The sequence below is a fragment of the Bos javanicus genome, chromosome 3 (genome assembly GCF_032452875.1).
Source record: "Bos javanicus breed banteng chromosome 3, ARS-OSU_banteng_1.0, whole genome shotgun sequence".
In the NCBI taxonomy this organism is placed as follows: domain Eukaryota; kingdom Metazoa; phylum Chordata; class Mammalia; order Artiodactyla; family Bovidae; genus Bos; species Bos javanicus.
The window spans coordinates 102,643,535-102,670,580 of NC_083870.1; the positions used below are offsets into that span (position 1 = coordinate 102,643,535).

General features: G+C 60.5%; 1 protein-coding gene across 9 annotated transcripts in view; it reads right to left on the reverse strand.

Moving 5' to 3' along the window:
- Positions 1-739: 739 nt before the first annotated feature.
- The window catches only part of PTPRF (protein tyrosine phosphatase receptor type F), an 84,161-nt gene continuing 57,854 nt past the window's right edge, over positions 740-27,046 (reverse strand). The window contains exons 12-35 of one of the 9 annotated variants that reach the window (XM_061412223.1): positions 24,465-24,770; positions 23,593-23,786; positions 20,611-20,637; positions 19,190-19,307; positions 18,532-19,110; positions 17,760-17,857; positions 17,345-17,598; positions 17,155-17,248; positions 16,381-16,599; positions 15,950-16,104; positions 13,309-13,424; positions 10,306-10,338; positions 9,418-9,515; positions 6,275-6,398; positions 5,954-6,129; positions 5,109-5,228; positions 4,675-4,829; positions 4,314-4,599; positions 4,033-4,211; positions 3,693-3,819; positions 3,385-3,510; positions 2,982-3,136; positions 2,767-2,902; positions 740-2,415 (exon numbers count right to left, since the gene is read on the reverse strand). In XM_061412223.1, the coding sequence (XP_061268207.1) occupies positions 2,347-2,415; positions 2,767-2,902; positions 2,982-3,136; positions 3,385-3,510; positions 3,693-3,819; positions 4,033-4,211; positions 4,314-4,599; positions 4,675-4,829; positions 5,109-5,228; positions 5,954-6,129; positions 6,275-6,398; positions 9,418-9,515; positions 10,306-10,338; positions 13,309-13,424; positions 15,950-16,104; positions 16,381-16,599; positions 17,155-17,248; positions 17,345-17,598; positions 17,760-17,857; positions 18,532-19,110; positions 19,190-19,307; positions 20,611-20,637; positions 23,593-23,786; positions 24,465-24,770 (3,944 nt within the window). In that variant the 3' untranslated portion in view covers positions 740-2,346. The remainder of the gene's footprint in view (positions 2,416-2,766; positions 2,903-2,981; positions 3,137-3,384; positions 3,511-3,692; positions 3,820-4,032; positions 4,212-4,313; positions 4,600-4,674; positions 4,830-5,108; positions 5,229-5,953; positions 6,130-6,274; positions 6,399-9,417; positions 9,516-10,305; positions 10,339-13,308; positions 13,425-15,949; positions 16,105-16,380; positions 16,600-17,154; positions 17,249-17,344; positions 17,599-17,759; positions 17,858-18,531; positions 19,111-19,189; positions 19,308-20,610; positions 20,638-23,592; positions 23,787-24,464; positions 24,771-27,046) is intronic. The other 8 variants (XM_061412227.1, XM_061412224.1, XM_061412229.1 and 5 more) reach the window with 8 other exon arrangements.

Here is a 27,046-nt window from a genome sequence, read left to right on the forward strand (position 1 = left end):
CAAGTTACTCTCTCCTTTAGAAATGCTGTTCTCAACTTTTGAAACAAAACCTTCTTAGCCTATGTAATACTCAGAATCCAGCCTACGTCACCTCCTCCAGGAAGCCCTTCCTGATCCCGCTGCAGAGTGAGGTGCTGCCATAGCACCTCTGTGTTGGGCCCACCACAATACTCTCTATAGTCTGGTCACTGCTGATCACATGTATTTCTCTTCTCCACTTGTTCTGGACTTTGTCTCTCTTATCCCCACAAGTTCCAAGGTTCCAACCTGGTAGGACTTATCTGATTACCAGTGGAGAGACCACTACAAATGTTGCTGTGTCCAGGAGCCAGATGGCCACACTGGGTCTGACACCCACACTGCGGGAATTACCAGTATCCTCTAACCAATTTCCATATGGTCTTGGCCACCACTGCCGCAGTTTCATTCTTTTCTTCACAGCAGGGGAAAGGGAGAGGGAGGAGGTGAAGGAGAAGCAGATGTGGCGACCCAGAATCTGGCAGGGGTGTGCTGCCAGCCCCGGGAGCTGGGGCTCATGTCAGGGTGGTCCCTCCACATGCTTGGTGGCTCAGTCTTCAGGCTCCCATTGAAACTGGTCACCATCCCAGGAGCCTGTCTCGTCACCAGATCCTCAGGACAGTCACACTGTCTCCTGAGGAGCAGGAAATCGGCAGAACTCACCCGGAGGGACTGACAGCCCAGACTCGCATTCCAGAAAGAGCGGAGACGAGAGACCCGGTTTGTAAGAAATCTGATTATTCAAATTTAATACCATCAAGAATTATGCAATGATGCTGTAGTTTTCTTAACAAATAGAAAACAGACTGTGTACAACAGTGAACTCTACAGCACTAGCGTCCACAAGGTAAAAACGAATGTCTCATTCAACATCACCAACCCTGGACTGTTGGTCTTGACAGCCTAGCTAGACCTGGGGACGCCCTTCTCACGCCCCTCGGCTAAAACAGCTATGCACCCTTCCCGCCCCCACTTACCTACCTAGATAGTGCTGCCCAGAGGAAGAGGCCCTCTCCCTGCCCCCCAGCAAGCCAAGATAATAAGGGTTGAGGATAGTACCATTGAGAGAAGTCCAGTAGTCTTGCCACATTGGTTTAGGAGGGCATCTTGAAGGAGTGGAAAAGAGAGCTCCTTGGGGGCTTTGAAGACAGCTGCAAACCAGGGAAGGAAGTCATCTGGCCCCCGCTCGGAGGACAGACGTGTGCTACCAGGCCCACTGGCCTGGACCTGAACGGCCAGCCGCACCCCTGCTTGGCCCTGAGGTGTGTGGGGCGTGGCACACACCCTGACCAGCGCCCACCGTCTTGGCCACGTGGCCAGATGCACAGCCTACCCAACACTGTGCCATCCTGCAATGCCAGACAAAAGGCAGGCTCTGTGGACCCAGAGGGAACCCCCAGGCACCCAGAGTCACCTTCCCTCTCAGGGGTTTGAAGCAGAGGCCAGGGGGTACCTCTCTTTTTTTCTTGGGTTTTCTCTTTTTTTTGGATTTTTTTGTGTTTGTTTTTCATCTTTGCTTTATCTTTAACCTTTGCAAAACATGATGGTGATGAGGAACGCCTGCTCCCCCAGACACATCTGTGGTCTGGGCTGTGAATGTTACACACGCACTGGAATAGACGACTAGGGGTGAGGGCTTCCCGTTTCCTCTCCCCCACCACTGTCTGTGGGGCCTCAAATAAGGCTCTTACGGAAAAATGGAACAGAAATTAAACCCCCAAAATGTGTTTCCCTGCACTTGGCTGAAACAGGGTCTTGTCAGCAGGACTGGAAGGGCAGCCAGATCAGCGGTGCCTCCGCTCAGGCTGGCGGCCCCGGCTCCACACACATGGGGAAGGCACGCTCCGTCCTGCAGCAGCGAAAGTCGTACCAAAGAAAAGGATCCAAAATGAACTCAAGGAGAAAACAAACTATTCCCCCGTCCCCCACAGCAGCCCAGTCTGCAGTTAAGAATTTGCAAAAAGAAAAGTCAGAGGGAAGAGGCTATAATCCCTGTCTATAATCCCACTTAATGTATAAAAAGGGAGGCTTCACTCCCATCCCCCCCACCCCATGAGAAGCATGAGAACCGCGGCAGCAGAACAGAGAGTTCGCAGTGGCTCCGGGGCAGGCCTAGCGGACAGAGACCATGCCATGGCGCCTGCCTGCGGGCCCACCCCCTTGCCCAGGGCAGTTCTGGGCTCTCTGTGCAGTGTGGCAATGTTCCTGAAATGCTGTGGTCCCAACAGCATCCGTGCAGGAGGGCTGGACGATGGTCGGTATGGCTCAGAGGAGCTGAGTCCCCTCCGGAGCCCCCAGGCGGGGGTGGCGGAGGAGAGGGGGCGGTAGTTACGTTGCATAGTGGTCAAAGCTTCCGAGGTACTCCAGGGCCGCGCGGTAGCACAGCTGATACTGGTCCTACGGGACAGGGGGCCGGTCAGCATGGGCGGATACCCCCCCCACATAGCCAAGGGCACATGCACTGCAGCCAACGGTTCATGGACTTAGCCTCTGCTGGCCAGGAGCAGGGGCTGGACCCAGACATCTGCTCGGGCTTCCCCCCTGCCATCCCAGTTTGCCCCTAGATTGTGTACCCCTGTAAGGACTGCCACGTGTGACCCTAGCTGGGAGCCAGGCATACCACTGGCACCCAGGGCAACAGCTGCTGAGCGGGGAGTGTGTCCAGTCACCCCTCCCCTGCGCCTTGGGCAATGCCAGGGGCATGTGTCTGGGAGGAGCCAGCCTCAGCCTGGCCAGTGGCCTGCATACCTCCGTCTGCACCATGGCTGGGCGCTGTGTGCGCAGGGTCTTCACGGTCTGGAACATGTCAACCACGCCTTCGTAGCGCATCCGCTCCAGGACAATGCTCAGCGTGATGAACACCCCAGTGCGGCCCACACCAGCACTGCCACGGGAGAGCACTGGGTCAGGGCTCCTGCCCCCAGGCCCCCGACCCGCCCAGCCCTCCACGGGGTCAGCCCCACCTGCAGTGCACCGTGATGGGCCCGTCCTGCCCGAACTGCTCCTTGGTCTTGTGCACCTGCCCGATGAAGTCGATGAAGCCCTCGCCCGTCTTAGGCACGCCCTGCTCCGGCCAGTCTGTGAACTGGAACTGCCGGATTGTCCTCGACTGCCCATCCTGGGAGAGGTGGCAGGGCCAAGGGTCAGGGCTGGAGTGGCAGCACCCCCTGGCCAGGCGGGCAGTGCATCAGCACAGGTAAGCACCCTGAAGCCATACTGGGAAATGGGCTCACTGCCCCCACACCTTACCTTAGATTCCTACGGTTGGAGCTGGGGTACCATGCAGGCAGCCCCCACCCCAGAGGGGCTCAGGCAGTGTTACAAACATACCTTCATGCACATATACACACTCCCCTGTCCACTCACCCGGGCGTCCGTGACCTTGAACTCACGGAGAATATACTGGGGCATGTTGTACTCAGCCATCGGGTCAACGACAAAGTACTGGTAGCGAGCAGAGCGCTCTGCAGGCCAGTACTGGTGGCATTTCTCCTGTGGACAGAGGGCCCGGCCCTGGGGTCAGAAGGGGAGGAGGTGGGGAAGAGAGGAGCGGGGAAGGCGAGCTCCAGGTTCCAGAGGATTTGGGAGCCGCAGGTGGTAGTAAGGGTCTGAGACTATGCTTACGGGGCCGGGAGGGAAGGGATGCGATTGAGGAAGGCTGCTGGTGTGCTCACCCTGCCCATCTCCCGAAGCCTGGTCAGCATGACGATGATGGTGGAGTTGTGCTCCCATAACATGCGCCAGAAATCCTCGGTGCTCTCCGCCAGAGGCCCCTGTGTGGCTATGTAGGCCTTCTGCTGTCTGGGGCGGACACAAGACTGGATATGCTGGAGGTGTTGCTGCCCCTCGAGTCTCCCCATGGCTGCCTAGTCCCTTGGGGCCCCACTCAGATCACCCCTTCTCTAGGAAGCCCACCCAGGTCTTCTGGGCCAGCCCAACTCTGTTGTGCCCCCTACTGGCCAGGCGCGGGCCCAGCTACTCATAGGCATGGTGGGCAGTCACGAGCGTGCTGACCGATAGCCATCCAGGAAGCTGGCATTGATGTAGTCGGAGCCCTCCACGCCGCGGATGGGCTGCAGACACACACGGGTCAGTTCGTAGGGCATGATGTTCACCAGGCGGTTCTTGAACTTGTTGCAGGGCAGGTTGGCGCTGATGAAGCGGGATGTGTGGGCCTTGGAGTTGGCCAGCAACTAGCGAGAGGGGAGGGGTGGTCAGGCCGGGCTTCCTGGGGGGGGCCGTCCCCATGACCCGGTCCAGGCGCTGGAGCCAGGCAGGCCCAGCCCCGAGCCCACCTTGAACTCCAGCTCCATGGCAGTCACACTCTCCCCGGGAGGCACTTGGCCCAGCTTCTGGATGTGGGCGTAGAGGTTGCGGGCGGGCACCTCCGTGTGCCCACACGTGGCGGCCTCCAGCAGCGCCTCGTGGATGAACACGTACTGGTCCTCAGTCTGCACCATGTAGTTGCGCTGCGCCCGCATGCACGTCACGTGGCCGTAGATGTCCACTGTCTTCTCGTGCTTCATCCGCTCCAGCATGGCGTCGATGACGATGAAGCAGCCCGTGCGGCCCACGCCCGCGCTGCAGGAACAGGACTCAGCCTGGGCAGAGGCCTCCCTCACCTCTGACCCAGCCCTGGTGGCAGCACCCCCTCACCTGCAGTGCACCACCATGGGCCCTGCGTCCAGGGGGTTGCAAGCCTTGACCCGCCGCAGGAAGGCCAGGATAGGGGTCGGGTACTCGGGGACTCCGTGGTCTGGCCAGGCCATGAACTGGAACTGACGCAGCTCCCGCTTCTCACTGGAGCCACTCTGTGGAGGACAGCAGCAGAGATGGAGTGAGTGGCCAAGGAGCATGCCTGCTACAGCCTGCCCCAACACCAAAGCCAGACCCCGGCTCTCCGACGGGACTCAGAAGTCACACGGGGCAGCCTGAAGGAACTCAGGTGCTGCCTCCATCCGTCCCGCCCACAGCACCGGCTGGCATGGCCCGCTCACACCTCCAACACCGGACTCCCACTCGCCCCCGCTCCCCCAGCACAGCACGCTCAGACCACGGGACACGGGCCCCAGGCGGGGCCGGGGCTGCACCTTGTAGAGCGCGAAGGTGCGCACAGTGTAGGTGGCCAGCTCCACCGTGTCCAGCAGGGTCACCTGGATGAGGCCGTAGGTCTCAGTGCCACGAGCTGGCCAGTACTGGTCACATTTCACCTGCAGAGAGACAGCAGGGGGAGCGGGCAAGGGGGTTAGAGGGACCCAAAGGCTCCGACAGGCAGGGCCCAGGGCAGGAGCCGGTGGAAGGTCCAGCTGTGCTGGCTGCCAGGCCCCTGGCCCCCGAGATCTCAGATTCATCACACCACCCCCTCACCAGACCAAATCAGGACCTCACACTAGGCCGCCACCCCTGCCCTCGCGAGGGGAATGAGGGACGGAACTGAAAATCATTTATTCATGACCAGATCGCACCAGGTGCGTTTTCTGCCAAATTTACCCATAACGTTTATACACCATTTTCAAGCTCTGTAAATTTTATGTTCCAGTCAATGCTTTGCTGTGCAAAAGCAGATAACAGCAGCTCTACTCCACTAATTAACTTAGGAGATGTGTTAAGGCCCCAGCAACGCTCTAGCATCTAGGGAACACGTGAACATCCCAGAAACATGCAGTAACTGGGGGACATGTTAACATTCTTGGAAAATGACAGCATCTGGGACAACATATTAACACGGTAGGAACCCACTGGCGTCTGGGAAACACACCACGTCCCAGGAGCGCCCAGCAGCTGGGATACAAGGACAACCCAGGAGAACAATAGTACTTGGTAAGTCCCCTGAAGGGCGTCTTCCCACAGGGACAGAAGAGGTGCCCGAAGTCACCTGGTGGCCGAGTATCTATACCTGACCCCCCAACCTCAGCAGGGCCCTGAACAGCCTTACCCGGGACTTCTCCTCCAGCCGCGTCATCATGACCACAGTGGCTGTGCGCTGTTCCCACACCATCCGCCAGAAATCACCCATGGTCTCAGGCAGCGGGCCCTGCGTGGCAATGTAGGCGTTCTGCTTGCGGTAGCCGTCGATGTAGTTGGCATTGATGTAGTCGCTCCCGGGGACACCTACGGGCAGGAAGGGACATGGGAGAGCATTATCTCGGGGCCTCCAACCTAGTCAGTGGGCCTCTTCTGGAGGAGGAGATGTCACCCAGTAAGGAGGAGGAGGAGGAGAGCCAGGGGATGCGAGGGGGCCCCGCCCTAGGCTCACCATCGATGGAGGTAAGGATGACTCGAGAGTGGTCGTAAGCAATGACGTTGGCATAGCGGTTCTTCGGCTTGTTCACCTCCAGGTTTGAATTCTCCCACGTGAACTGCTGTCCTGGGTCAATTGACTGCAGGGAAGGAAGGAGGCAGGTGGAGTGGGGTAACAGCCGATCTCTACCTAGTGCCCCCAGGAGACCCAGCCCTCCAGGTTGTGCCCACATCTGCCTTTGCTCCCAGGCCACAGTCACTGGCTCTGTGCCGTGGTGCTGGGGAAGGCTGAGCCCCAGCTCCCCAGCCATGGAGCACAGAGGCTACCGTGGCACTGGTCAGCAAGGTTACAGACTGAAGACTCCTCTGACCAAGGTACCAAATCCCCTTGCCTAGGAGAGTGGTAGGGGTGGGGAGAGGGCAGGGGAAGTCCCTCAAGCCCTGCGCCCAGCTAGCCAACGAGGGCAGACGTGAGAGGCGGCCAGCTGTGCATGACCCAGTGCTGCTGGGCTCCAGACACCGCTGCACGGCCTCGCCCAGCTCTCCTCCTCCCTCTCCGGCTGTTCCTTCTCGGAGGCAGGACACAGTGCTTCTCTGGGGTTCATTCCTAGGCCCTCTTTGAACTCTCCAACCTTTCCTGGATGACCTCACGGCCATATGCTGGAGCTGACATAACTCAGCTGTAGCCCAGAGTCTCCCCTGAGCCCTGGTCTGCAGAGCCCACAGGCCCCTGATATCCCACCAGGATGCCCCACACTTCTTTAGTCTCAGCCCTTGCCAAGCTGAGCATCAGCTCCCCTGTGCAAATCTGGCTCTGCTGCTGGGGTTCTGTCTCAGTGAAGGGCTCTATCCTCGTTTACCCCAAAGCCGCGGCCACAACCTGCCAGTCATCCTCCAAACTCCTCTGTGCCCCCCGTCTCATCCGTCACCACGTCCCAATGCTCCCCCAGCTCCTTGGCTCTCGCCACCCTGTTGCCAGGGCCTCAGCTGGGCCACCCCTGCTCAGACTGGGCATCTCCCTGCCTCTTTCCTTTGTCTCTTTCCCTGCCTCTTTCTGTCTTGCAGCCAGAACAATTCTTATAAAATGCCAATCTGATGATCAATTCCCTGCTTAATGCCTTCCATGGTTCCTTGTCACTTCGGATGATAACAGCTGAATCTCAGCAAAATCTTACCGTGCGCGTGGCGCTATTCTCTGCGCTCTGTATTCCCTCTCCCAATCCTCCTATGAAACCAGCTCTATTATTACCCTCCTTTTACAGATGAATACGACCCGAAGTTCTCAGCACAGCACAACACCTGCCTGTTGGTTTCTGCACCAGCCTGTCACTCTCCCCAGGTCAGTGAGCACTTCCATGAGACCCCAGCACACCCTACCCCTAGCCTGCCTGCTTCGTGCTGCTGTCGGAGGACCTTCTCTGCACATCTGCATATTTAACACCACGGCACGAGGTCACATTTAGCGTTATCTGTCTGCACTCATCTCCCTACGGACTGAACTCCCTGTGGGCACTTGTCTCCACACTCCCAGTGGCAAGCACAAGCTAAGTGCCTGATGATGCTCATCATTAAAGGTAACAGAGCTGTCGGATCCTGGCTGCAGAAAAGCTCTTGGCAGGCCAGGGTGGCCAGAGGTGGTTTCCTGAAGGAGGAAGGTCTGTAAGGGGAGCGCAGACAGGAGCAGAGAAGCAGCAGAAGGTGAGAGAAGGACACCGCAGGCCTGGACAGTGGGGTGCAGGGCCCCACAGGAGGAAGGGTTAGTGGGACGTGGAACTGGATGAGTGAAGGCCTCACGGGAACTGGAGGCAGGGAGCCTGACTCGGTGGCTCTATCCCCTCTGTGGTGGGGCCCTGTGCAGGGCAGGCCCCCCAGTGGGAGCTCCACAGGAAGAGGCAGCACCTTGTCCTCTAGGCAGATGTGATCATCAATTCACCTGCCAAGCTCAATTTCCTCTGCAGAAGCCTGACCCACAGCCCTTGGAAGTGGAGCCCTGGTGCCCAGGACAGCAAGCACAGTGGAGGGTGGACATGTGACTGGAGGGGAGTGGATGCACAGGCAGGGCAGAGCTAGCCCTTCAATCACCCATCCATCCATCATCCACCGAGGCGAATCCTGTGCCAGGCCTGCGCCGGGAGTGGGGACTGAGTGGAGCTGAGGCAGAAGATGCTTTAACAACACCTTCGCCAGTACTCCTCAGAGGAGTCTGGGCTCTCCTTATCACCTCCTTCACTAGCAAAGCACCTCTCCAGCTGGGAGCTAGAAGCCTTGACTCCAGGTTGTGAAGCAGTGCTCTGAAGTCTGAGCCCCCACCGTGCATGCATGCTCAGTCGGTTTAGTTGTGACTCTGCATGACTCTTTGTGACTCCATGGACTGTAGCCCACCAGGCTCCTCTGTCCATAGGATCCTCCAGGCAAGAATACTGGAGTGGGTTTGCCATTTTCTTCTCAGGGCATCTTCCCATCTCAGGGATTGAACCCACATCTATTATGTCTCCTGCACTGGCAGGCAGGTTCTTTACCACTAGCGCCTTCTGGGAGCAGGTAGGGTTGAAACCACAGTGAAGGAAGCACCCAGAGCAGGAGGGTTTATGCAGCCCAGGCGGCAGGAGTCAGGCTCCCAGACTCCCCATCTCTGTGACAGACACTCTGAGCACACGCGTGTGCAGGCATAGGCTGCCAGACGGGTGCCACTACTCATCAGTGACGTGACCTTAGACAAGTCATTCCCTTCTCAGAGCCTCAGCCTCCTCATCTGTAAGATGGGATAACACTGGTTCCCATTTCACAGGGTTGTAAGGAGGACATAAATAGATGGTGCATGCAGAGTGCCTAGCCTGGAGCTGGCTGGCAGGGAGCTCTCTACAAATGCCAGCTATTATTACTAATTGTGTTTATGACCTTCTATCTGCCTCTGTTAGCACAGGGGCATGTGACTTTGTGTCCTAATCTTGGAGTGCCTGAAAGGTCTTGACCAGGCCCAGTACCTAAGAAGCTGAGTTCCCCACTGGCTACTGCTGACCCCTTCAGTCTGTGCTCTTGGGCAGCCTGGAGCCCACCACCCACTCCCCAAACACACAGCAGGGGCCCGAGGCAGGACAGGAGCTGGCCTGGGGCCAGGCATATGGTGGTGGTGGGGGTGGCGGTGAAGGGATGTCTCACCTCGTACTCCTGGGAGAACTTGAGGCCGTCATTGGCTTTGAGGCGCTCGATGTTGTCAGCTAGGTCGGTGATGGGGATGGGCGGGTGGTCTCGCATACCTGGGAGCAGCGGGGGTACATGAGCAGAGTTAGCGTGGGGCCTGAGCTGGTGGCGGAGACAGCCCGATGCATGTATGTGCGCATGTGAACACGTGTGACCATGGAGCACTCGGCACTGGTGGCATGGAGACAGCGGCACATGCGGCGACAGGGGTGGCAGGGCACACAGCGGCCGGGGGGGCGGGAGGGGACAGGGCAGGGGGGTATGTATGCCGTGGGCACAAGTGGGCATGGCCATGTGACACGGTGCTGAGTGGCTGGCCCTCCTCCCAGGTCAGGGCCGGACGCCCAGGTGGAGGCCGGCGGACGGGACGGGGCTGGGCTGCTTCAGCCTGTGCCCCGCCCGCAGGCCCTCCTCTGGACAGTGCTCCTGCCCTCAAGGCGCCAGTCACCATGGGAGGCTCTGTGACCTCATCATCCCAGCACCCAGCATGTGGATGGAGTGATCATGATGTACGGCGATACGGCAGAGTGATGAGGAAGAACTCAGAGGGAGAGGAAGAGAAGAGGAGGGAGACGCTGGGGCGAGGAGATGGGAGAGGCACCAGAAAGGAGTCGGACTGAGTCAGGAGGTGGGAGAGGCAGAGACAAGACGGGGCGGCCAGAGGAAGGGGGCGAGGTGAGGAGAGAGTGGGATGGAGAAGGAAAAGACGGGGCGGTGAGAAGGTGGAGCAAAGACAGGAAAAGGGAAGAGAAGAGCTCAAGGAAGGAGAGAGGCGACGGGTGAGAGAAGTAGAGGAGACACACAGAAGCCAGAGTGGGCCCCAGATGGGGAACGCGAAAAACTAACTTGAGATATTCGGGCAACTGGGGACACTGGAACCTGCAGAGAAAAAGAACAAAAACAGCGGGGCAAGAGGACACCCGTTAACCTCTGGTTACATTGCTGTTGGATCGCAGCCAGTGGGGGTCTGGGGAGCTCGGAGGGCTGGCCCACCGCAGCCCCTTCTGCTCCACCCTGCCCAAGCGACAGACGCCCCTCTCCCACCCCCTAGAGCCTGCACGGCCTTGGGGGCCTCTTCCTGTGAAGAAATTCTAGGTCCGAGCCAACGTTGTGGCCTCTGGTGATCAAGTTTGACCCTGGCTATTTCCAGATCATTTGGCAAAAGAGAAGTGTGCTTTTAGAGAGAGGGAAGGCACATGCGGTGAGAAACAGAAGGGTGAGTCCCCAACAAGGATGGGCAGATGGGGACCGCATCGCTCTCTCAGCAATTCTGTGCATTTCAAGCATCTTCAGAAGGAAAGTTAGATTACGAGAGAAAATAATAAACATTCGCTGAACTAAAAACATGGGAAGGGGGACCCTCAGCAGTGCCGCCATTCCAGCCAACCCTTCTTTCTGGTCGCTGTTTCCCCTCCCTGGATAACCCTGTGCACAGAGACCCCTCTCCCGGCCAGCAGCCTCGTCCCCTGACCTCAGCACCTCTGATGACCCTCACCATGCCCCGCCCCGAGGCCCGCCCCGGGCCACAGCCTCCTGACCTTCTGGTTCCCCATCCCTTATACCACCACCTCGGCTCCCCTGTGCTCCACCCTGCCTTCCCTTCCCAGATCCCTACAGCCACAGGGATCCAGACCCCAGCAGGGCCTGCATATCCACTGGCTCATCCCCCACTGACAGTGCCTCAACCCGCTGAAAGGCTCCTTGCCCGGGACTCGGACCTCTCCGAGGTTCCAACCGCCAAAGCCACAGCCCCCTCAGCCTGGCCTCAGCCTGGCCTCAGAGACACTCCTCTCCCCAACGCCCTCTCTGTCTGGCTCCCCCTCCTTGGCCATCCTTGCATCTACCCTTCCTCAACATTCCAGCTCCTTCCCTGGCTGCTCCTGGGCCGCGCTCTCCCCTCTCTGCACCCTTCTCCAGGGAGAGCTCATCTATTTGCAGGCTTGGATGTCGGTGTGGAGGTCCCCCTGGACCTGCCATCCCACTGCTCAACCAGCAACCACGGAGCCATCCTGGGACCCCGGCTCTATTTCCTCACCCCACAGGGAATCAGGCCCAAGCTCTGCTGCTCAGCCAGGTCCCTACGGCCAGCCCCCATGCCCAGGTCCTTAGCACCTTCACAACGGTCTGCCTCCCCAGGTTCTCCCCCTCCAATCTGCCTTCCACACCACAGCCAGGGTGACACTTCTAGAGCTCAATTCTGACCCCATTGCTCCCCTGCTGAAAACCCTTCATGCCTCCCTGGCGCCCTCAAGATGAAGTCCAAACCCCTTAGCCTGGTGTGCAGGCACCCTCTGTGACTCCCCCTCCAGACTCAGCTCTGGGCTCTCAACACGCCCAGCTCCAGTGCTACAGGACACAGCGCCCCGTTGCTTCTGCACCTGCCACTGTCACCGAAAGGAGGTCTCTCCCAGCCCCTCTGCCTGCCTATGGCCCCCAGGGCTTTGCATCCCTCTCAGGGGAGGCTTCTCTGCCCTCCAGACCCCAGCACCCTGGAGTTCTGATTCCTCGCAGATCTGACCACACCTGGTTGCAACAGCCTGGCTCTCTCCCTCTCAGGACACACGCACTTGGAGTGATGTCAGGAAGAGAGCTGAAAACCCCAGGTGGACCCATAGCTGACTCCAGTGTCAAGCACCAGACACAAGAATGAACAAGTCTCCAGGATTCTGTGCTCAGCAAACTTTCCCATAGAAGGCCAGAGAGTCAATATTTTTTGGTTTAAGGACATATGGTATGTATCATATCTACTAAACTCTGCTCTAGAGTGAAAACAGCCACAGACAGTACATGTATGAAAGGGCATGGCTGTGTTCCAATAAAACTTTATTTTCAGAAACAGGTGGTGGGCCACATTTGGCCCCAGGCCACAGTTTGCTGACCTCTCATTTAAATGATTCTGGCCTATGAGTCTTCCTGCCGAGGCCCCAGATATTCTGGAATAGAGACAAGCGGCTCCTGCTATGCTCCTGTCTGAATCTCTGACTCATAAAAGCTGTGAGACTAACATCATTGCTGTTGTTTCCAGCCATGAAATGGTGCGGTCATTCAGCACTCAGTGCTAAGTAGTTCGTGCACACACAAACCCTGTGTGTGCTATAGCTCACTCGTTCATTCAGCTGTGTGTTTCACAGGCACCTAACAAGACCCACCATGCGCACAACCCAAGAGATGGCGGAGGACGAAGACAATTCCTGGCTTCACAGAGCTCAGACTATCACTGAGGCAACCCCAGCCCAGGGCGAGAGGTGTCATGATGGAAAGAGCACCTGGGAGCCGAGGAATGACCCTGCCTCCCCCAGGAAGAAGTCTGAGCTGTGTCTGCTGGGGTGCAGACAGGGAATGACATCCAGAGAGCCCATGACAGTGGTGGGGAAGGAGGGGCAGGCACCAAGTCTTGTGCTGGGTCCCAGGGCTCACACGGAAGATCTGGGCCCAGCCATCAGGAAGGGTGAGGTGCAGACACCCACATCCTGCCACAAGATCTGATGAGCCATCCCCTCCCCAACAAACCCCTCTTCTGGGTGCAGGGGTCAGAATGCAGGTACAGGGGCTGGCACCCCGGGGCTGGGATGTGGGTTCTGTGAAGATCCCGGACCTATATTTGGAGGGCTTGACTGAAGACAGGTCAGGGTCTAAGGAGCTTCACCCCACCCACTGAGGCTTCCAGGCCTTGCAGTGCCTGTCCAGCCACTGGATATAGGCGTTCCTTGGTCACTTCATCACAGTCGATGGGTTCAGGGAGAAGGGTGGAAGGCAGGAACAGGAAATGGGGGCCAGGGTGAGGCCAGCATCCCTGGGCAGAGACCGGCACACCCAGGCGGGGCAGGCAGGCTGGCGAAGCCACCCTACCTGGGGTCTGGTAGTTGAGCCGCCGCATCTCCACAGGGTCGGAGGAGTGGGCCAGCAAGGAGTCCTTCAGCCCAATTGACTGCTCATCCTTGGACGATGGAGAGTGGGTCCTTTTCCTGGACAGGCAGAAGGGTGGTTGGTGAGAATCGAGGTCCAGGCGGAGGACAGAGACACGTGGCATGGCTGGCTGCCCCAGAGCTCTGTGTCCACAGCTCTGCCCCTCCCATCCCGGCCTGGGGTCTCTGAGCGCAGGGGAGCCAGGGTCAGAGCAGCCTCACAGGGTGGGATGGGGAGAGAGCAGGGGTAGGGAGTGGACAGTGGGCCAGCACAGCAAGAAAGGAAGGGGTCGCAGAGGCTGGTAGCTCCTTCCCACAGGGACAGGTCACGGCTGGGCAGTGGCTGCTGTCTGCAAGACCCCCACGCTGAGGCAGCAGGAGCCACCAGGAGTAAACATGCAAACGACACATAAGATATGCAAACATCACAGAGAGCTGGGCTCCCGCTGTCTGGCTCTCGGGATCAGGGTAAAGGCACAGAGCAGCAGGGGAAGGCGTTTCCCTAGCTGGGCAGAGTCTTCCCTCGCTGGCCTCGGCTCCCCAGTCTACAGGGACAGGATCAAAGACAGACTGTGGGGTCCATCTGCTGACAAGTATCCAAGGCTTCTGCGCAGTGGACACAGCTGTGTCGGGGAGGAAACTTATGCAAGTGTGCGTCAGTACGCACCACACACTTCCCCACTGCCCTGCAGCCAGCGCTCCTCGCACGCAGGCCAGGCTCTGTCTCCTGCAGCGCTTCGGTGACCTCAGACACCTGGGAGCCGGGGGCAGGCTCTGGGGAGTTCCGAGTCAGCCTATGCATGCATGGGCTGCATCGGAGTTCTGAGCTAAGCCTGTCTCCTGAGAAGGGGCACCCCCTGTGCAGGGCACAGGTGGAGAGAGTGACAGAGCTGGCCCCGGCGTCTGCTGAGCTGACCAGACAGCCGCAGGCCAGGAGGCTTCTGGTCCAAGCAGTGCCCCTCCCCGATGGGCCCGCAGTGCGCAGGAGGACAAGAAGTGAAGGGGGAGGCGTGTGAAGAGAGAAGGAAGGACTCCTACCTTTCTTGTTTACTAGGTCCCGAGAGACAGGCAAGGACAGAAGAAAGGAACCGTCACTGTTTCCGCCACACATGCTCAGGCCCTCTCATGACACGGGGACACTGCGGACCGATCTACGGCACCCACGTGGCCTTCACAGGGAGGGGGTCACCTCTCCTGGCCTACACCAGGACCCAGACGGCAGTGGAGGGGGCTTGAGTGGGTGTGGGAGTCGCTCCTCAGGTTCCCCACCCAGGGATCTTCCGGCCCTGAACCAGGCGAGCTTGTCCCTATTCACCCTGGGAGGAAGGAGCTAACTTCAGGTAGCAGGCACTGGGTCAAGGGTCAGGGTCCAAGGCCGGGAGAGACGGGGCGCTGGGCACAGGCCCCCTCGGGTGTGCACCTGTGTGCAGACACAAGGTCCAACAAGTGCGCGCTGACAGCCTTGTGCTGGGTGCTGGAAACAGGCCCAGCGATGTTCCCATGGCAGCACCATCAGACAGTGGGGGACGGTGTGAGCAGGGAGTGGGAGGGGCCTGGCAGAGCCTCGTGGCACCAGAGCCCGGAAAGGCGTCTCCAAGGAGGGGACAAGAGTGCAGTGGAGGGGCGCAGGCCAGGCCGGCCGGGAACTGCATTAGTTCAGCGATGATGTAGGGGTGGCGGCAGCAGGGGCCAGAGCAGCCAGGCATCTGATGGACCGTCAGGCTGCAGACAGGCTATAAAACTCTCTAGTTAAAGCTGAGAAGTTTTATATTGAGGGTGACAAAGTAAATCTTTGCAAATACCCTTCAGGCTGGGAGGAGGACAGAGAGGAACGGGCACGGTGAGAAGAGGCGGAGGCCGCAGCTGCGAGAGGCAGGACTGAGGCGTGCCACGTGCGTGTGCCTTACCTCGTGGGGAGCTCACGGTGGGGTGGGGGGCAGGTCAAGTGACATTCACGAGAGACTGGGGGGAAGTGGGAGGGGGGAGGGTCGAGGGTGACACCTGGATTTCTGGTTAGTAACTGGGTCGGGGGGCAGGGGGGCCCATCCCCTGTGACAGGGACCCTGCGGGGAGAACTGTGGGAAGGGTCAAGACACCCTGTCTGGGACAGCTGTGGATGCTGTGGTCACAGTGGGAACTTAATAAACGTCTGTCAAGTCAGTGTCCGTGGGCACATGGACCTGGAGCTGGGTCTGGACCTCTCAAGGCCTGGGCAGGGGAGTCAGGCTGGGAGTCATCTAGGGCTGGTGGCAGAGGGGATACTGAAGGTAGGGGGCCAGGAGAAGGTGGTGTTTTGAAGCTGAGAGACAGACAGGTTCACATCCACCAAAACACAGAGACAGACAGACGGACATGCCCCAGGGATGCACCCGAACAGATCCTTTGTGAAGGTGCGCGGCTGCTCATCACACCCAGGCTCACACCAGTGGGTGTGCACACACACTGCTTCGCTCTCCTGGCTCCCCTCAGAGCCCAGGAGCGTGCACCCCGGGCTGCAGGCCGGCGTGGCTACCCCGGCCTGCATGTATCTAGCCAGGGCAGGCCTAGGGGTCCACGGGCAGGTGGCCGTCCACCAGAGCGCTCACCTCTTGAACAGGAGAATGGCGATGACAATGAGGACGATGAGAATGACTGCCAGGACGGGGCCTGTCACCCACAGCAGCTCGGGTTCCTCCTGCTGCTGGGCTGGTGTCACCTGGACCACGATCTCATCGGAGTAGGGGCTGCAGGCATAGCGCTTCTGTGACCCAGTGGAGGAACAGCAGAGCGGGTGAGCCCCGGGGTAAGACTGCCCATCCTCCAACCCCCACTCCTGGAGAAAGGGCTCTGGACCGGGTCTCCCGGAACTAAGAGGTTGACCTGGGCCTGGTCAGCTCACTGAGCCCCTAGGGCCAGGTCGGATTGGCCTTCTGCATCCCAGGGGTTAGTGCCCTGAGACCTCAGTGCAGGTCTGGGGCCTCTGGGGTGTCTGAGACGGTCTGGGGGTGTCTGGTCAGGCCTGGGGTCTCGGGTAGACCTGGTCCACGGGTTCCTTCAGGGAGGCGAGCACAAAGCACTGGTAGCTCAGGTCTGGAGACAGCGGCCGGTTGTAGAAGCCTTGATAGTTCTTCTTGTCCCCCAAGGTGAAGGTCTCCGGGAGAACGTCCACCTGAGCGGCCACGTATGGCTTCAGCCGCTCCGTCTGCCGCCGGCGCCGCAGCCGCTCCCCGCCGCCCTGCTCGATGGCCTCCAGCAGCTGGCAGCAGAGCACAGGAGTCACACAGGGGCCTTGGAGCATACGCTCCTGGGCTGAGGCTAGGCTCACCATCCGTGTTAGGGGCCTGAGCCCGGCCTGACTCACTGTCCGTGTAGAACCACGCCGGACACCAGCAGGCGGTGCCATTCCTCCCAGCCAACCTGCTAAGAAGGGGCCCTCTGGGTAACCTGCCCCTCACCCTCACCAGAGAGGGCTGGCTGCCCACCACTGCTGGGGTTCCACTCGAGCCCGTCTGTGACCTCTAGACCCCTGGAGACTGTGAGGCTCACAGGGCCTGAGAGTCGTTAGATCTGAGAGATGTCTCTGCCACTTCGCACCCCAGGGGATCCTCCACAAACCCCTCTGGGGAGGTCTCTGTAAGCCCTCCAGGAGTTCTCTGAAAGCTCCCAGGAGCCAGCTCAGAGTGCGTCTCCTCAGAGACGCGGGCAGGCTGCCAATCAGAGAATAATTCCAGTTTGGGGGGAGTCCCCGGGGCACAGCCAACCAGCACAATGGGACTGCCATCAGGGCTGCCCTGGCCGGGTCCCCAGGCACCTCGTCCAGCTCCAGCTCCTCGGGCGTGCTCCACTGTGGCGCCAGCATGCTCCCTCCCATGCGGTCAATGGGCACCACCATGATGTAGAACCACCTGGGTGGGCAGAGGAGAGTCAGGACCGTCCTCCCCTGGCTTTGCATGGCCAGCCCCGCCCTCTTCCCCCCAGCCCCCGGAGATGTGTCTGCACACCTGACCAGTGCGGGTTCCTGCACGCGGGGCATGGTGAGGGTGAAGCGGCCGTCCTCGATGTAGGCCGAGGCTGGCAGTGGCTTGTGCGGCAGGAGGTCGGGGGCCGTGCGGATGGACACGAGGTGTTGCAGGCCCCCCGCGCTGCTGCCGCGGTTCATCAGCACAAATGAGTATTCGGTGTTGGGCTGCAGGTCTGCAATCAGCTTCCGCATGGAGTGCCCGTCCACCTCCACGCTCTGCCCATTGTACAGGATCTGCACAGGAAGGGAAGCGGGGGCGCAGGTGGCGTGTTTGGGTGAGGGGCCCCCTCCCAGGCCTGCGGGACAGAGCTTTGTGAACACAGACTCGCAGGCAGGGACTGCAACGTGGGCCCCGCAGCAGGACTGCGTGTGCCGGGCCAGCCGGCCCCACCTACCCTGAAGGGCACTGCTGACTTGTAGGAGTCGGGCACCTCCCAGCTGAGCAGCACAGATGTCTTCATTGCAGCCTCCACACGGAAGTTCTTGGCAAACACTGTTGGGATGTGAGGGGAGAAGAGTCACCTCTGACTGCCTAAGGGGGATAACCGGGCCTGGAGGGCTCCCCGCTGGGAAGAGATTGGGGGGAGCAGGGGGCAGGGGATTAGGGATGGCTGCAGAGGGCCAGAACCCCCACTCCCGCCAGCTTCCACTGCACACAGTTCAGCTCCCAGTCCCAGCTCTTCCTCATGGTGAGAACCGAGCGGGGCAGAAGCCACAGGACCCGTGGTCAGGCTCTCCAGAAGGGCACGGGTGAAGCTGGAGCTTACAGATAGCAGGTCAGAGTGACCAGAGGTCAGTGGGACTCGGTCACGAGAAGCCATGTGGCCGCGCACCAGAGCACAGTGGACCGTGTTCACTAGAGGTCAGGGGGTCGTGGCCCCAAGAGGTTAGTGTTGCATACCCAAGAGCAGTGATGCAGTCATGAGAGATCAGTGGGTCAAGGTCACGAGAGATTGGAGTTGCCCAGCAGAGGTCAGTAGGCCAAGGACAGCAGAGGTCAGAGGCCACACACAGAGAATGTGGCGCCTGTTCACTAGAGGTTAGTGATCATGGTCATGAGAGATTGGAGTGTCACACACCAGAGGTTGGTGGCTCACAGTCGCCAGAGGTCAGTGAGTCAAGGAGAGCAGAGGTCCCCAGGCGTAGCCACGTGCCCGCAGCACACACCTTGCTCCACGGGCATGGTCCGGGACTGGATGCTGGGGCTGAGCGGGCCGGCGCCCTTGCTGGTGCGTGCGCGGACCTTGATGTCGTAAGTGGTGTCTGGCTTGAGGCCGGAGAGCGTCAGGTGGGTGTCGGCAGTGACGTTCTGAAGCTCCTGCTGGCTGTTGATGTCACGGTACACCACGGTGTAGTTGGTGATGCGCCCGTTCCTCTCCGCCAGCACTGGGGGGTCCCAGATCAGTTCCGTGGTAGATGTGGTCAGCCCTATCACGCGCAGGTTTTGGGGGAAACCGCTGGGCACGTCCTCGGGGGTCGTGATTTCCTTCTCGAACTCCTCGCCCAGGCCGGCCCGGTTCTTGGCAGTGAGCCGGAAGATGTAGGTGGCCCCTTTGTGCAGGCCAGTGACCGTAAAGTGCTGGTCGTCCTTGCCAAAATCGATGGTGCTGGGCCGCGCCTCGTCGGCTCGGCGGTACTGCAGCCGGTAGCCCAGGAGCTCCCCGGGCAGCTCCTTGGGCGGGTGCCACTGGAGCAGCGCCGTGTTCATGGCCGTGGTGCTGACCATCATGGTGGGCCGTCCTGGGACTGAACAACCACGCACTGGGCTCTGGCCCTGCCCTCCTCTTGGCCCCGCCCTCAGCTCTGACCCCAAAGCCTCACTCACCTGCCCCCGTGGTCGTGACAATTTTGGGCTTGCTGCGGGCACCGTCCCCCTTGGTGGTGTAGGCAGCCACGGTGATGGAGTAGGTGGTCTCCGGGGTCAGGCCGCTGATGGTGGTTTCCTAAAGGAGGAGGAGGGGCCCATTCCCATCACAGGAGAGCAAGGAGGGACCAGACCGGGCCAGCCACCCCAGGCACGTGGGCCAGAGGTCTTGGGAGGGGGGCTGTGCGGTGCTGGACTCTGCGGGAGGCAGTACAGGCAGGTGGATGTGTGCCCAGGAGGACCCAGCCTTTCCGGGGAGCCACAAGCCTGAGGCAGACAAGCTGCTCATTCTTCCTTTCAGACAAGAACAAAGGGCCACACTGTTCCTTCACTGCATTGTACTGTGAATGACACCTCGTGAGGTCCGGGCACACGTGACACACAGGGCAGACAGCCTCGCTCGCATGTAGCACCTCGCTCGGCTCTTGGCACGCACACCCATGCAGCCTGCGGCTCCTCCTGCACCCACAGGCAGAGGGCCACCTGTAGACACTAACGCATGCACACGCACACCAGAGGGAAGTGAGGGGTGGGCCGAGGCGCCACCCTGCAGCACTGAGTAGGACCCCTCCTGTCCCCATCCAGGCCCTGGCTCTGTGAACACCGTATGCCTTGCAAAGCTTGCTGGGGCAGGGAAGAGAGATGAAGAGGACAGGGAACCCCCCAACCCTGGGGAGCACACTGTCTCCAGTGACGCCTGAAAAGTCAGCCAGGGCAGTGTCCCCCTGCCTTGGCAGGCCCTGCCCACGTGCCCATTTCCAGCCAAGGCATCATTTCCAGAGACATGCGGAAAAACACCACGGGAGGCCAAGCCACACCACACAGAAGGAACAGTGGGAAGAGGAAGGGGACCACCGCGCAGTGGAGACAGAGCTGTCACCACCAGCCCTGGCATCCCTCCAGCTCTGAGCCTCGGGTGGGGCCGCTGCAGCGGCCACCAAACCCTCGCAGGCCCCTTCTGCCCTGGCTGGAGGGTCTCCCAGGGCTGGGGCTCCAGAACACACCGATGCCGGAACCCAGCCCCGAGACCCGCCTCCCAGCCTGGACCTGGAGCAGGTGATTTTTCACTCCAGGGATCAATAAGGCCTAACGATCAGGATCGGATTTAACTCCATCCCCATCTGGCCAGAGCAAGGGCCAGGGCCCGGTCGATCTTGAACACTGGTCTGAAATTGCTGCTTGACAGGCGAGAAGTAAGGATTAGAGAAAATGCCAATCACTGCTCAGCTCGGGGCTCGGCGTAAACGCCAATTTTCTCCAGATGTGGCTGGTGCCCTGTGGATCTTGGCAGCTCAGGCTGGGAGGAGAGGCGGGGGAGGGGGAGTGTCCCACGAGCCCAGCCTAACCCAGGTCTTGCCCGCGCTCGCACACCTCTTACTTACATAGTCCTCGGACTCCTCTGGCTGCCACTGACCGCGGGACGGGGAGAGAAAGGGAGACAGGATGTGAAGGACTCTGACCCTGAGAGGGCCTGGTTGGGGGAAGGCTGGTGGCAGGCACGAGCCAGAGGGGTGGCACCCCAGGACCACTCGCCATCCAAAGATCCCAGCCCCTGCCTCACAGGCCCAGCTGGGGGCATCAAGGTTGAGGAGGGGAGACCTGGAGGGCAGAGGGCCAGAGCAACAGGGCTCCCTGACACTGAGGGGTCGGAGGGCGCCGCCTGGAGGTGCTTAGAGGGAGAGGCTGCCAGACTTGAGGGGGTGGGTCCTACAGCTCAGGCAGAGGGGTGGGGAGACACGGAAGTGCTGTATTGTACACAGAAGTGGCTGTACTGGTTTGCTGGAAACGGTCCTGGTCTAAGCTTGCTGTCCTGGTATGATTACTCACAACATCTTTTACTCTCAGAAGCATCCCACTTGGGAAGACAGATTTTGCAGTGTGCTTTAGGCAAGTGATGTTGTCCCAGGAACAGCAGAAGCTATGCTGTGGCTGGAAGGGGCGGGGCAGACTGGTCAGCAAGATGACAGAGGCCATGAGTGCCAAGTTCAGAGTCTGGACCCTGCCCTACAGGCACTGGGAAAGACCCAGTTCCTTCCCAGGATACCTGAACATCAAGATAGGAAGGCACAGATCTGGGCTGGCGCTACTGCTGCTGCTGATTCTCAATACGTTCTTCTCCAGGCTGTGGTGCATGGAGGGTGGAGGGAGGAAGGTTCTGGGGCACTGGAGGGCTGGGGGTTGAGAGCTGTCCAGCACAGCACAGGAAGCGGGGCCATGCCATGCCCAGACCATGGGGTCCTCTGGCCCAACCGCCTCACAGTGCTGGTCTGATCTCTGTCCAGCAATCCCAGTTGCTCCTGTTCTGGGAAGCTGTCTTGAAAGTCCTTGCAAGGAGTGTGGGACAAGATATGGGAGGAGGCCCTCGGCCGTCCCTCCTGGCCTCGGCCACTTTCTAAGGTGTGCCTGGGCCCAGCCCTGCTCTAGGTTCCTTGCCTAGGGGGATGGGGGTTGCCCTTGCTATCCAAGCCAGGCATAGGTGTGGAGGGCCTTGCAAGGGGGAGACTGAGAGACACGAAGGGAAAGAGAAACAGATTGAGGCAAAACACGGGGCCAGAGGACGGAAGGGATCACAGGAGAGAAGAGAACAGACAGATGAAAATGCAGTCAGTGAGAGGGAGAGACAGAAACAGAGAGGAAGGAAAAACAGACCACAGGGAAAAAAAGAGACAGGGAGGTGGAGTCAGCGGCCACGAGAAACAGACTGGAGATGGGGACACACACATGAAGGGAGACAAGTCTGGCCAAACAGTCGTGGGGGGCACGCACGCCACTGATGAGGCCTGGGCTGAGCAGATGGTGCTGTGGGGAAGGACAGGCTGTGATGTCCTTGACCAGGCACTCGGGGAACAGCTGGGCCCTGTGGCCAGGCTGGGGACCAGGCCCCATCTGCTCACCTCCTGGCCTGGAGCACAATGACCCAGTCCGGGTGTCAGGGGTTACAAAGGCGGGTCCTCCACCTTCATTCGGCTTCCCTAGAGCTCGGGCGCATGTTTACCTCCTGTCACAGGAGATCTGAGACCAAGAGGACAGTGCCCTGTGTCCTCCGGCCCAGCTCCCTTCTAACCACTCGGGACCAGAAGGGGGCACCCGAAGAGAAGCAGCTTCTCTGGAGCCGCAGTGGCTGCAGCTGTGCTGCTGGTCTCCTGGGGCGGCAGGGCCGGAGGGAGCCCATTCCCCATTCCCGGGATGCTTCTGGGTGGGTGTGTCCACCCACCGAGGCTCCAGGAAGAGCCCTCAACCTGCCCCAGGAATGTAGTCACAGGCCCGCCTTCTCCCCCCTGCTCCCTTAGTGCTGGGTAGGCCCAGAGGAGGAACAGCGTAGCCTCTGGGCAGAAAACTGAAGCCAGCCGGAGCTGGAGACACGAAAGCCCTGCCTGCCTGTGGGTGAGTCCAACCCTAAGTGCGGCACGAAGGACACCAGTCTGATCCCAGCCTGCGGGACGGGGGTGGTGTGAAGAGCCAGACCGGGGGCCGGGGCGGGGGGTTGCATTCTGGGGGTAAGTCAGGCTCCACCCCCTCACAGCCCTGATTCTGGACAGAAAGCCCTTCAGCACAGACACGCCGCCAGGTGTCGTGAATCTTCAACAGACTATGTGGGGAGGGAAGTTATGATAGCAATTACAGGCCTTTCCCAGGAATCCTGAGACCTGGTCTCATATCTGAGCTCAGCCACCCCTTCCTGGGAAGTTCTGGCCCGCTCGCCCAGTCTCCCAGTGCCCCAGGTTCTCCTGGATAGCCAAACAGTGCTGAGAATACCCCAGGAACCTCACCCCAAGCTCCTGGGCAGAAGCACCATCCCCTGAGGACGGAAGGGTGTAGAGGTGTGAGTGAGACGGGCCGTAAGCCCAGCCCTTGAGAGCAAACATCAGCCTGGCCCGATTCACGGAACTCTGCCAGGACAACAGCCAAATGGGGGAGGTGACCGCCCCGGCTGTGAGAGGAGGAAGGCACAGCTCGAAAACCCAGCCTAACAGACAGCGGGTGCATTTCCTGCGAGCCGCCAGGGAGGGCTTGGGGTGTTGGGCTGAGGCCTGGGTACGTGCCGACAGAGCTCTGCACTGCTGGCACCAGTGGCTGAGCCACTGAGGTGACTGCCAGGCTCGGACTGCCACCAGGGCAGGTGGGGCTGGCCAAGCCTGGGTTGGGACAGCTCGGGCAGACCCAAGACAGAGAAGGGAGTGATCCTGGCATCTGGCCCTAACCTCCTGGTCTCAGCGCTTCCCCAAATGCCACAGCATGTCTTGGTGTCACCGGCCCTCTGAGAGCAGGCAGGGGAGGGGAGCGAAGCTGGGTTCCAAAGAGGAAGTGGAATGTGATGGTCTCGCCCGCCTGCCTGCCGACCCCACCACCTCCCGGGGGCACACCTGGGCCTCGGCCAGCATGACGTCCTGGATGATGGGGGCGCCGCGGGGCTCGCCATTCTCCAGCCGCACGTAGGTGACCTGGTAGCCGCGGATCTGGCCATGCTGCTTGCTGGGGACGGGCAGCTTCCAGGAGACGCGCACGGCAGTGGAGTTGAGCGGCTCCACCTCCACCTTCCGCGGTGGCCCACTGGGCACTGGGGACCAGAAGGAGGAGGAAGTCAGGTGCGTGGAGAAGGAAGTCAGGCGGGCACAGCACAGCTGCAGTGCCATGCCTCCGCACCCCACTGCCCCTGATGCGGTTGCCTTAGACTGTCTGTCCTGCAGAGGAACGTGGAGGGCTCCCTCCACCTGCACGGGGAAGAGCCTGGGACTCTGCAGCCCTTGGGCCCAGGACTGCCTCACTCAGTGGGGAGGAGGACCAAGGTGGGAGGTGGGGCACCAGGCCTTCGACCTGCCCAAGTCAGCACAATCTGTGCTGTCTCCTCTGGGCCCCGCGTCACCGTGACATCTAGTGAGGTGAGCCTCACTAGTGTCTCCAGAACCAGTCTCTCTGATTCTCGCCCTCTTTGGCCTCAGCCTTTTGAGGCTCCCCTGCTTGGGGAGCTCCGGGGCTGGGATTCAGGCACAGGCTGTCCCACGAGCTCCATCTCCCCAGGCGGGGCCATTAAGCCTGTACTGGGAAGATGGGGAGTCCCCCAGAGGCGCTCGGGAGGCTGAGCCCTGGGTGTCCGGTGGGGACACCTCTTGCCTAGACCGAGGCACAGCCTCTCCTGCCTGCAGCGTCCTGCTGGGCTGTCCCGTGCATCCTCACCCGTAGCAGGCAGCTCTCCTGTCCCCCGCCCCTCCCCTCGCCTGTCCCCAGCGCCGCCTACCGTCCTCGTCGGTGCGGACCAGCACCGGGCTGCTCTCGGGGCCGGGGCCCACGTCCGTGTGCGCCCGCACCCACACCCGGTACTCCGTCCACTTCTCCAGGCCCACCAGGTCCCAGCTGGAGTGCTCGCGGCCGATGCCGTCCACCACGTGCCGCCCGCGGTCCTCGCCGTCTACCGCCTCGTAGGCCACCGAGTACTGGGTGATGACGCCGTTGCGGCTGTCGGCCGGCGGCGGGACCCAACTTACCCGGACGGTGGTGGAGCCCACGCTCACACACGTCACCTTCTGGGGGGGTGCGGAGGGGGCTGGGGGAGACAAATGGGGGGGAAGCAGGCAGATGGAGGGTGGGGGGCCACAGGCACAGTAACCGGTCACGGAGGACAGAGACTCACCCAGGCGGGCTACTCCCCGGGGGGGGTGGCGTGGTTATTCCCGGGGCCCCTCCAGGCAAGCTGCCGCCACTGGCCACCAGACAGCCCGGCTCTCCCGCCGGACCACAGGCTCTCCACACACGCACACAGACACACACGCAGGCCTCTAACGCAGCGCCTCACACATCCACCGTCTCATACGAAACACACACGGCATCAGACACACACAAGCAACAGAGGCCATGCCACCCTCATCCCTGCTCACGCCTACAACCACTCATGGCTGTGCCCACAGCTCTCCCCCTTCTCAGGACAAGTGACCTGATGGCTCTTGTGGCGCGAGGCGGCCTGAGCCTGTGTCTGCCTGGACAGGGTGTCTATGGCCAAGGTGCAAAGCCCCCGGGGCAGTCTAAGGGAAAGGACCCATCAGAGGGGCCCTCACTCATCATTCCCAGACCCCAGTCCCACTGAGAACTCCGCTGTCATCACGGGGGTGTTCTCATCGTGAGTTCTGTTACCACCCTGCCCAGGATGCCAGCAGCCCCTCAACCCACTGGCTCCCAAGTCCCTCACCTTCAGAGCCTTCTCCTCCCTGCACTGCGGGCGTCCTGCCCCAGACACTGCCACTCTCTCTACAACTGGCCTCCAACACCCCCTGACAGGCCCTCGCCTCATGGCCCAGCTCAGCTGCTCAGGGTCCCCAGCCCACTGCCTGCCCTGCAGCCCCAGGGTCCCCATCTGCTGACCTACCATCCTCACTGCCCTTGCTATTCAGCTTAGACGCTCACCACTCATACCAACACGCCAAACTCTGAGCTCCTGCCTAGCCTGCGGCAGGTTCTGAATGACCCCATCCCCCACCCCCTTCAAGGCAGCACACGGGGCAGGTAGAAGAACCTGCCAAGGCTGGTGAGAGCCCTGTGAGTGCCCATGGCTCCCGGGACGATCCACGCTTGTCGGCTGGCCTCTGCTCTCTGCCCGCCACCCCCTACCATGCCGCTTGACGTAAAACACCTTCCACCTCCTCCACGCTCCTCAAACCTCCCTTCCTCTCGGCAGATAATCCCATCTCCTCCTCTGCAGAGAAAACCAAGACCTCCCGACAGCAGCTCCTGCAGCTCTCGGTACCAAACCCACCAACTGGCCAGCTTTGGCTGCGGGTTTCTCCTTCCCCCACCCCAGGAAGGAAGGGAGTACCTTCCTGTCCAAGGCCAGTCTCTCCCCTTGCCTGTGCTCTGCCCTCTTCCTCACTTCCCAAGGTGCCAACTATCCTCTTTTCCGCACTGTCTACTTCTCGTGGACACATTTCCAATGACGTTTATGTGTGCTCAAGATTTCCCCATCTTAGTCTTCCTACATCCCATCCTTGGCCCCACAGCCTCCCCTACTGCACCAGCTGCGGTGTCCCCTTTCTCAGCTAAGCCTCTGTCTCTACCTCCGTGTCTCCCACACAAGCCTCCTGGGTCTCCAGTCGGCTTCAGCCCGTCACACCAGGTCCACCCCTGCGTATTACTACACCCAGTGGTCACGCTCTGGCCCTGACCACTCAGCAGCAACATCTGGTCTCCTTCTTGAAACTCTCTTCTTCTGACCTCCAAGACACCACCATCTTCTGGAGTCCCTCCCATCCCTGGTCGTCCTTCTCAGTTGAACTCCAGCCCCAGCTCTGGATCCCGGCCACCCGCCAAGCATCAGCGCCCGGATGGCACACAGCTTCCCGAGCCTGGGGGCCTCTGCACCAGGCGTGCCGCTCCTGCCTGCTTCTGTCTCACTTCCCATCCCAGGGAGTGAGTGGCACCACTCTCCTCCCAGGTCTGCACACCATGTACAAGGCTGCACCCGAGGCACCCCTCTCCCTTAGCCCATCCCCACACCTAATCTGTCACGAAGCCTGGCCAGCGGGATCCCAGACGGCTCTCAAAACCACCCCCGACCCCCACCTCCAGCTCCCCTAAGCCGCCACCACTTACCTAGAACGACGCACACCGCCTCCCGTCTCCAGCGTGCTGTTGGGCTGTTCCGCGCATTCTCACCCTTAGCTAGGCAGCTCTACTGTTTCCTGTCCCCAAAGCCCTGATGCTGTCGTCAGGGGGCTGCTCTGGCCATACTGGCTGGCTGCTCACCCTGACCACAACCAGGCGCCTTCCTGCTTCAAGGTCTCTGGCACCTGCTGACCCCCTGCCTAGGGCTTCCGTGTCACCCAAGGAAGC